The sequence below is a fragment of the Rhyacophila brunnea genome, unplaced genomic scaffold, assembly GCF_057557595.1.
Source record: "Rhyacophila brunnea isolate RB1 unplaced genomic scaffold, BYU_Rbru_1.0 scaffold_17, whole genome shotgun sequence".
Classification (NCBI taxonomy): domain Eukaryota; kingdom Metazoa; phylum Arthropoda; class Insecta; order Trichoptera; family Rhyacophilidae; genus Rhyacophila; species Rhyacophila brunnea.
The window spans coordinates 16,497,053-16,507,468 of NW_028232827.1; the positions used below are offsets into that span (position 1 = coordinate 16,497,053).

General features: G+C 35.9%; 1 protein-coding gene across 3 annotated transcripts; it reads right to left on the reverse strand.

The window, feature by feature from the left end:
* Positions 1 to 1,130: 1,130 nt before the first annotated feature.
* LOC147073770 (pyridoxine/pyridoxamine 5'-phosphate oxidase-like) lies at positions 1,131 to 6,937 on the reverse strand. Of its 3 annotated transcripts, XM_085944493.1 has the most exons (6): positions 6,771 to 6,937; positions 4,081 to 4,168; positions 3,832 to 3,988; positions 3,252 to 3,351; positions 2,604 to 2,863; positions 1,131 to 1,746 (listed from the first exon to the last, which is right to left on the reverse strand). In XM_085944493.1, exons 2-6 carry the CDS (start codon positions 4,097 to 4,099, stop codon positions 1,581 to 1,583), a joined length of 702 nt encoding a protein of 233 aa, XP_085800619.1. In that variant the 5' UTR covers positions 4,100 to 4,168; positions 6,771 to 6,937; the 3' UTR covers positions 1,131 to 1,580. The 3 variants fall into 3 exon arrangements, with proteins under 3 accessions (XP_085800619.1, XP_085800618.1, XP_085800617.1); XM_085944492.1 differs by lacking the exon at positions 4,081 to 4,168 and having other exon boundaries at positions 1,132 to 1,746; positions 6,822 to 6,937; XM_085944491.1 differs by lacking the exon at positions 6,771 to 6,937 and having other exon boundaries at positions 1,132 to 1,746; positions 4,081 to 4,179.
* Positions 6,938 to 10,416: the final 3,479 nt, after the last annotated feature.

A 10,416-nucleotide genomic window follows, 5' to 3' on the forward strand; every position in this document is an offset into this window, starting at 1 on the left:
AAAGAAAAGATAGAAACCTATCTCATATGGTTACATTTGAATTGTACATATTACACTTCCCCTCACCATAGCAGTTCACCGTGAGCTGTCTTGGAATGGAAAGAAAACTGTATAGCATTGAGATCAAAAAATAACACGTTGTTCGTGGAGCATTGCAGACAGAAATGTTCAAATTTTATTAGATTCAATAAGAACATTAATTTGATACTTCCAAGCGCCTACCAGAATTTTATATAAATATATACTATATGATAATACTACTAATTTACTTACCTACCTATTTTCTTTTGTCTTTCTCTTGTATTCCGGTGGTTTTTATTATGTATTTTTAAGTGTATCATTTAGACATGATTTGATCTCAACAACTCACGATGAACTGTGATACGGCCAACTGCGTATTTCACACTAACAAATTTCCAGCCACTATCATATATGGTAAACAATAAATGGGTTTTACAATATTGGAAGTCTGGACAATAACTTTTATGAATCAATTTAGTGTTTTATAATTTTTCAATAAATACTGATGACCTGCTTTTTAATGATTTGTATATTAGATATACCTGCTCTGTCCTTGTAATCTTGATTAGTGGAGAAATCTCAAGAAATAATCAGAAATGGTGAAACTAGAATCTTGAGAAATAGATTTTCTGAAATTTCAAGAATATTTCGAATTCGAAAAATTGTTACCAGGAACAAGATAATGAAAAATTTGAAACAGAAAAGAAAGCAGCCGACCATGATCTGCAATGGAAACTCTGAAATACACTCTCGACTTTAAACCAAACGGAATCTATGAAATTTGCCAGCGAATTTTTTTTTTTGGGAAGAAAAGCTAAAAAAATGGTCTCGAATTTGATTTCAAACTAATTGGGTCGGATGAGTTAAAAAAATAAATATATATCTCTAAAGAAATCAATGAACCAATCTCAATTTCTCGAAAAAACAAAATATTCTTGAATATTCGAGAATTCACTAAGCTTGAGAAATAAAAAGGGTCAAGAAATCACAAGCTCTAATTTTGATGTAATATTGTGGTTTTTTGCCTATGTCTCTGATCAAAGAAATGTTTTTTTTTCTGTAAAAAGAATTTCTGGTAATCTGGATGAACCAAAATAATTACACATTTTTGAACAGGAATATTTATATTTTCTTTAATTTCACTATTTAACATGTTTTTAATTTTATTTTAAAAATAAACGTAAACCATTAAGATAAACTAATAACACATAATTTCCACACTTTCGTCCAGATGATAGTTCCAACACAAAAATGCAAGTTTGTTCTATTTTGTAAAGAAAGGTCATACTTACGTAAAGATAATTTTAAATTTTATTTCTTACCTTATTTCGTATTGCTAAAAAGTTTAGTTAAATTTGAAAAAACTTTTTTATGCCTCCTAAAAAATTCGCATTTTTAGATACATTTGGTAGGAATGTCATATCAAATAGATCTTTTTAAGACCCTCCTAAGACAATAGTATCGATACTGATATTGCATCGGATGTGTCAAGATTTTTTGCACATTCCTATGTTTATATGTTAATAATCCAGTCAATCGATAGGTAATATTAGATGTGTTTACGGCGAAAGTCGTTCGTAGACCCACCCTTCTTCACCCTGATGCAGAAGTACTCCGTCAGGAACCTCCTTATCGGCTGGGCGGCGGAATTTGATTCGGTCATGCAATCTGTCCCTCTGTCCTTGCCAAAATTCAACACACTTTGGTGTTAAGATATATCCACCCCTGAAACAACCACAGTTTTTTTAATGAGACACTATGCCTGATAGAGACATTCCCGATCATCTTTTTATCACGTATTTACAGTAACTGAACTTATTCAACATTACATCATTCATAAATAACACGCCAGGTTGCCCACCACATAGTGGGTCTGAGCTGGCAGTCTGAGAGTGAACATCGAGGTGTCAATACGTCAATTTGTTTCGTGATGGCGACGGGGGTATTAATTCTTAAATCGTGTAAAGATGACTAAAAACGTTACCCATTTACTTGAAAAAGAAAACATGTCAATGAATATATTATTATTGTTACTAATAGAACAATAAATAGAACATTAAATGGACGCATGTTGGATTTATATGACAAATTATATTTCGGTCGGCATGCATCATTTCCACCCGCAATCCGTGCATCGCCTAGCTACGATTTTTTTAGACCATGCCTCAACTGAGGTATAGCCTTAACTCCACAGGATCAATTCCAGTGTAAGAAAATTCAACGTAGCTAGTCGAAATTGCATATTATATATTTTAAAATAATCTTCATCAGAATCATTACGAAGGATGTTCATTCGTCGTTCAAATAAGAAATCTTTCGAACACACATTACCAATAGAAAAAATCTTTTTTGAAAAAAGTAAGACACCCCACCCCGCAGGAATCGAACCTGCATCTCTCAGGTTTCGCGCCCATGCACATAGACATACATAATACATACATTTTTATAAGCAAAATATTTTTTTGCAGCTGTAAATCGAAATTGTGCCATATTTAATAAAGGATCTTGTAGTGAAAAACCGTACATACGGTAAGTGTACACAGTCATGTAGAAAACGAAAAAAGAAAATAATTTTTAATTACCAGAAGGTCGGTTTGGGCACTTGGATTCCTTTTTCAATAAATTGCTGTTCAATTATTTTCTCTCTCTCGCATAGAATATCACGCGAGGGTATCGGCTGACTTTGATGACTGGCCGACGCCCCAATCTGACTGGGCACGGGCCGCAAGTGGAAATATTTCTCAGACTCCTTATCAGCCAGCATGCTTACTGTGCCCTCAATACGTATGCTTCTGTTCAGCACCTCCCAATAAAAGGTTAAGGCTGCATTTGGATTTTCATTCTGAAATGAAATGAAAATAAGTTTAAACAAATATTGAAGTTATGAAACAAAGCTAGAAATGATTCAAATGGAATAATACAAAACTAAAATTAATTGTTATGAGACTCTACATAGTGGAAATTATATTAACAGACTTTTTAAGAGAAACGTTTGTTACCCATTCAACCAACCTATTGAATCCTTGTTCTGAATTAAACACATATGGAAAAAATAAAACAAATTGTCATTTCTGTAAGATGTGGCAGGAGTGTAAGTATGGGGTTAATGACATAGTCTGGAAAAAACTAAATATATTGGTAAGCGACAGGGATTCTTGAATGTACCATCGATATCCTCCACTTCGAAAGTGAACATGGAAGAAGACAAATAATGATAATTAAGTACTTACCAGTTCATTAGCTTTGCGGCTTTCCAAGTTAGTAAAAAACTTGAAGCCATCTTTTCCGTAACCTTTGCAGAGGACAAACCGTGCTGATGGTAATCCATCTCTGAAAATGGAATGTTTGTAAGGGAAAAAACAGGTAAAAGATTTAAATAGCAAAGGTACTAGGTCACTCGGGACCCTAATCATAATAATTGTATTGTATATTATGTAGTTTGGTCATGTGTGACACTATAAATAGTCATGTCAGAGATTGAACTTAGATAATATAATAGGGAGCATTGCAAACCTTTCCTGCCCCCTCTTCCTATCGTGCATATTGATTCTTAACGAAAATTATAATATTATAAACAATTAAGTACTTGTATACAATTCAAAAGAGTAGTATGTTAGTCGATAGCTAGTTCGGTTGTCGTAAAAATTGCTAATGTCTTATAAACCAAACGGTAGGATTTAATAAAATTAATTTACCTAATATCATTTCTATAATAATCACATTTTTGTGATTGTTACATTAATTAAAAAATTATATATACTTATAAGGTTTTAGTGAAAATAAGTATCAGAGCATTTCACAATTAATTACTTGGTGGCTGTCGATAAGCACATAGCATTCGGTTCCAATATTTTAGAGTTTGACTTTGCCTCTTCAAACCATGAGTGAAATTGTCCAAAAGGTTCCTTCGAAACCAAATGATCCTCTAAAAACGTTTCACTTCTATCTTTGTATTTTATTCTCATATCTGTAGAGGAAAATTTACATATTATATTATCAGATTATCACAGATAAAATCAATTAACAAATAAAACTTTCACTGTTTTTATTTGGACATACTTCCAATGTCGACACTCATTTTTCTCGGTAGTAATAAATACTGTGTTTTTTTTAAATGCTCCAAGAGTAAATAACTTGTTTTTAGATTCTTCATTACGAGGGTATACTGACAGAAAGCATTAAGTCATTAAAACAAGTTCTGAGATAATCGCATTAATAGCTTATTTTTTTTTTCAAAGCTTTCTCCCACATAGAATGTTTTATGTTTTATATATTTTTTTTCTACATTATAAAGAATAAACTTTTTGGCATACAAAACATAAGATTTGATGTTGATAAGTTGTATGGATATTTTTTTAAAAATGTAAATGTAATGTGACCGCTGACATAATGCATTCTGTCAGTAACTATTCGCTAACTTTCACATATTATTAGATAAATGACAATGCATTATTGTTATATTTTTTTTATGTCAATGATTAGATTGGTACATAATAATACAAATAAAAATAATATTTTTAGTGAAAATAACATTATTTATTTCAAATTAGAGAAATATAGAAAAAATACAATGAAAATAATAATAAATCACAATAATTTTAAAACAGATTTTTTTTAAATTAAATTATTTACCGTAAACTACAATAACATTTCTCTGAAGGGTATGCAGATTGGATAGTATGCTACATATTACGACTAGCCTTAATTCTGATTGACATTATTTGCATTTCCTTGCACTTGCACATTGCACTTATTCATGAAAACAATTAGATTAGTATCAGTATTAATATTAAAAAAAATAATGTTCATTATTATTCGTCGTTTTCGGCATCGGAATCATTTATATCGGGCTCCGGAAGTAAGTATGGATGGCTGTTATTCTTGGCAGATAATTGTTGAAACCACCAATGAAAAATGTCCAGTATTACACTTTTTTTTGGCACAACTTATTTTTAATGGATTTTTATATTATAATTGTGGAATGTTTTCGATTTCTACAAAACAAATTTGGTTGATACGCGAAGCATTTCTAATTTTTAAAACGTTTATTGTTTCGTACACATCACTAAAATTATATTTATATTGAATGGTAAATGGTTTTTCCTTTTCATATTTAAGAGATTTCATTTTTAGCCAATTTACGCCTAGTTTTTATTTTTTATTAACTGATTCGATAAAAATTTGAGGTCATAAAAGTCAGTATATTTTAGCTCGCTTGCTTCGTATGGTTTCTTTTTCGAAATGAAACGAGACATTCAAAAATCATTTAGCCATTGGCACAATAAATCGACGCAAACTTTTGCCTGTTTTCTATGGCACTATGCATAGAATCGCATTCCATAGTTTCAAGAAAAGAGCAGATACTTGCAAATTTCTATTATGGCCTCTGCGTGTATCGAAGAAGGAAGATATTTCAGTTACACTCGATGGAAGCTGCTTGAGATACCACATGAGACAACTTCCTATTTCGCAACTCCCTCGCTTTCCATTTATTTCGGTCCAAGCCAAACAAAATCCTTTTATTCGGCTTTGGACCTTCGTAAATAGTCAAGTTAAACATATTTAATTTTCTTTTTATAATAGAGCAGTGAAACCTCTGTGGATGGTATATGTAACACACTCTGAAGATCGTATGTTACAGTCATGAATAAGGAATCATTATTGGACATATCCTTATCTTTTTCTTTTTCAGAATGACATTCATTTTTCCTTTTCAAATGACTCTGAAAATCCTCTTCCATTATGATGTTGTCTTCGGGGCAACTTACTTTGTATTTATTACAAAATGTGCACTGGTCCATTTTTGGTTTGAAAAACGATAAATTATAATTTTTGCAGAACACTCTATGATAGGTTATCTGTGTCAATAGTGATAAGCCTTTTTCTGTGCAATAGTCTTTACACAGGCTATACATTTTGCAAATTGTTAATTTACTGTCTAAATATTTCCTTGTAGAGTCCTTTCTCACATAGTGTCCATAAACGGGAAGGATTCTATGTGAGACCTTATAATTATGGATTAAATTCTCATTGCTTGTTTTGTGAATAGGGGGATGTTTACCTCTACGATCGTGTAACGTAAACTGTACTCCCACGTCTTCTTGTCCTTTAAATGCGTGAATTACTGATCTATTTGAAATGTGTAAAGTACTCTAAAAAAAAATTTCAGACTCTGACTTTTTGTCCACTCTTGAAAAAGAAATAACTCTTTAGTTTTGTCTGGATTTCCTTTTTTCATTCCTTGGTTTTCTATCAACGGGAATTTAAATCTCAACATTTTTTAGAATGTAATCTTTTTTGCGATCATAAGAACAACTCCAACACATCTTTAATATATTATGTTTTGCTCTTTGAGACGAAGCCATTCTAATAAATTCTTCAAATTGTTCAATGTATTGTTTCACTAATCACCAAAGACAGATGAATTAAAATTGCAAAGGTATGGCCTATGCCCTATGGTGACATCTATTGACAAAATTTGTACTGACAGAATGCATTATGTCACATTTAATGGATATGCCATGTTACAAGTCCTGCATTTTGTACACACAGAACGCATTATAGGTCATATAATGCTTTCTGTCAGTATAAAAAAATAACAATATGACTTAATGCAGTTTCTATTTTCTTACCAGTATATCCTATGACTAAGTGCGTTTTACCAGAACGTAGAGCGTAAAATTCTAAGAATTTTGGCATTTAAAACAGAAAAACAGCAAAAACTCACTTAATGCGTTCTGCAAGTATACCCTCGATTAATAAGATATTATGTATTTTTACAGAGAATCAACTGCACGCACAGTGTATCTTCAACTCTTTGAATATCATCGTAGATGGATGATGAGATAATTTTTTATCAGTTTAAATTAACGATTAAAAAAAATACACTACACACAACTGGTGACCGTGATGAGGTGACAGCTAAAGCTGTCAAAAAAGTATCAATACTTCGGTCTCGTTACTTTCCTTTCGATGTGATACCGATATTTTACGATTTTTTTTCGGAAAAAATTCCTCGCTGACAAACACTATTTTCATAAATGAAATATTCAAGTTTCATACTTTTCGATCAATATCGATAATACTATTTCGAATGTTACGTTACCGGTAACAATACGAAACAATCAATACTTTTTTTTCGAAACACGCCCCTAGCGACAGCTGACTGTACCATAGATAATAATATAAACGTCGCCCCAAAGCAAAAGGGCACATGTGCAATTTTGACGGTTTTGAGTTATAATTTTATTAATGCAGCCTATTTCGTAATTTTTTTTCTCTACATTATGGGCAAAACGGCATTTGTGAAGCAAAACCCATGAATTCACAATTGAGCAAAGAAAATAAAGATAACTTGTGATAGATAACTTTATTATTTTGCTTTCGAATTATTTTTAAACTTTCTCCGTAGTCAGCAACTTATTAGCAATGCACCATGAACATTATTTGAACAAATTAATCGATGGATAAATCTTATTTCAAAATGATAACATAAATCAGCTTATTGTTTCACCATGCGTCTTATAATTTCCTTTAATTTATTAATTAATTAACATTGTGTCTGGGAAATATAAATTTGAGCGAATTCTAATTAATTATTCGAATTTGTCTTTGAAGTCCTTGATATAGGGTTTGCTCTTTCTTCTTCGCGTGAGGTTATATTCTACTAATTTATTTTCCTTTTTCTTGTCGTTGGTCATTCCTCCCTTTTTATTTACTGGTCATACCGGCGCGTCCATTTTTTATGTAGGGAGTTTGGGACCTCTTTGTCTTCATTCTGGATTTGGCTTTCTTACTGTTTAGATGTTGCGTTTGACATTTCATTTCTAACTATCAAAAAAATTATCTTAGACGACCGTTAAGTGATCAGTGATTATGACGCAGCATCTGAATGACCGTGAGGAGGATATTTAAAAGCAATGGACACCAGACGGCGAAGCAGAACTGCTACAGGAGGAAAAGTTCAACGTAGGAGCGTCGATTAAGATGCTGATGTTTGAGGTATCCTCGTTACGTACCTTATTTCAGAAGGGGACCGGCAAGGAGTGGCACACCGCCCAAAAACAATTCTTGGCGGCCCCTATGTTCGTAGAGTTAGGTCTACGAGTTGCGTTGGTACGACCACTCGTCATCAGCTAACCATCTGACGGAGAGGACCATCGCGGCCCTCCAGAATGCGATGTTTTCCAAACGGGACAGCTTCTGGAATGGTATGCACGGGTTAGTGGATTGGGCAATCAATCCTCAAAACATCATAACAGCGATGGGCCTGTACCAAAAACTCGAAGAGAGTTTTGGGGACAACGCATAATCAAATTTGCGAGAACATGACTAGAGATGCTTACAGATTATGCAAGCTCGGCGCCAGGAGATTACCTTCACTCAGGAGGCACTATCAAGGATTCCTCCGAGCTCAGAGTCCCGGAAGGCCCTTGAACTCACATTATAGCCGGGTACTCCCAAGGGGAGACGTCCTGTGGAAAGGGAGTCCTCCAGGGGAAGTATGGGCTCCACCAGGGGTCCGTACTCCAAGCGGAGGTGACCGCATCTGGACGACCAACAACATTGGGAGCCGCCTAAGAGACTTTCGGGGAGTCTAAATGGCGTAGGGTACCCCCCAACATAGGTAAAAAAAAAAAAAACCGTAGCCCGCATACCTTTTGTGCGGACATCACCATTGGTAAGTCCTTCTTTACTTTTACGGAAAGAATTTCAAACGCAACAATCAGCAGAGGTCACTCTCGAGATCGAGGAGTTAAAGAACTTAGGAATTCTAGAAGAAGCGGGTCCAACCCCCAGTTTTCTCTCAACCCTGTTTCTGATCAAGAAACAGGACGGAACCCTATGCCCTGTTTTCAACCGAATGCGTTTGAATGCGTTCCTACAGCCAAAGCCATTCAAACTAATTTCACCATTACAAGGTTCCAGCCGTCTTACAAAAAGAAGACTGGCTAGTAATAATAGATCTAAGCCAGGCGTACCTCCAGGTGCCCATGGCTTCTCAACATCGTCAATTCGTTCGACTAGCCTACCGAGGGAAGCTCCTACAATTCACGTGTCTCCCGTTCGTGCTGTCAGCCGCTCCGATTATGTTTGCATTCCTGACCAATTGGGTCGCCGAACGCCTACGAAAAGAATGGCTGAGAATATTCACTTACCTAGACGACTTCTTAGTAGCCAACCAATCCGAGAAACAGTCTCGGTTCAGGTGGAATACAGGATAACCTTCCTACAGTCTTTAGGGTGGTTAATAAATATAAAAAGATCCTGTCTGATTCCAAGCCAACAATGAGGGTTCCTGGTCATCACGTGGGACACATATAACAAGCGGAGGTTTCTGTCACCGGAAAAGTGTGTAGCACTCCGTCACCATCTGCTAACGCAGGTACAAAAAGGCAGTTGGTACCTCAGACAGGCGCATATCAGGGCTCGAAATGGACCGGAACGCACCGGAGCGCCGTTCCGGTTCGTGACATCGATACAATTATCGGTCCGTCTCGTGGAAAAAATATATTGACCGTCTGAGCTAGATAGGCCATGTCATAGAAAATGTAACACATTTATTTTTATCAAGTAGGTACACATACAATTTGATAACTATGTAATATCTTCAGAAAATTGTCGAGCGCTCCGGTTCGTGAACTTTTCCATTTCGAGCGCTGGCGCATATCCAATCCCTTCTGGGGCGACTCAACTTCACATCCTACCTCCGCGAGGAAGGTTGCATTGCCGATGGCTACAACGCTCCAGTCATAAATATGGCCGAGGTCCCATCCTCGCCAATTGATGACAATTCCACCACAGGCCCAACAGAACATCAGGTGGTGGCTCTAGGCGATAGGATCCTCAGAGTTGACACAACGCAGGTACAAAAAGGCAGTTGGTGCCTCAGACAGGCACATGTTCAATCCCTTCTGGGGCGACTCAACTTCACATCCTACCTCCACGAGGAAGGTTGCATTGCCGTCGGCTACAACGCTCCAGTCATCAATATAGCCGAGGTCCCATCCTCGCCATGATGACAATCCCACCACAGGCCTAACAGAACATCATGTGATGGCTCTAGACGATATGATCTCCCGCAGATAACTCATTCCCGAATGGCACCTCATCAACACCGCAACCACCCCCCTCAAAGATGGGGAGCTCCCGAGGTGGATTTATTCGCAAGCGAAACAGCACATGTCGTTGCAACGTATGTCTCACGAGACGTTACAGACAGTGGCGCGCTGTTTCACGACGTCTTCAGCCGAGTATAGGACTTCAGACTGGCGTGGATATTTCCCCCACCAAACTTACTTTCACGAGTCCTAGCGCACCTGAACTCAGCAAAAGGCAAGTACTTACTAGTGGCACCGAGCTGGAAACAATGCTTTTGGGGAGTGGACTTACGAA

Bases quoted from the DNA above. Each gene is read 5' to 3' on its own strand.
- LOC147073770 (XM_085944491.1), bottom strand. From the start codon at position 4,174: ATGAAGAATCTAAAAACAAGTTATTTACTCTTGGAGCATTTAAAAAAA. The intron at 3,352-3,831 runs GTAATTAATTGT...TTCCATTTTCAG, and splicing joins TGCTTATCGACAGCCACCAA to AGATGGATTACCATCAGCAC. The intron at 1,747-2,603 runs GTAATTAAAAAT...TGGTTGTTTCAG, and splicing joins GTGCCCAAACCGACCTTCTG to GGGTGGATATATCTTAACAC.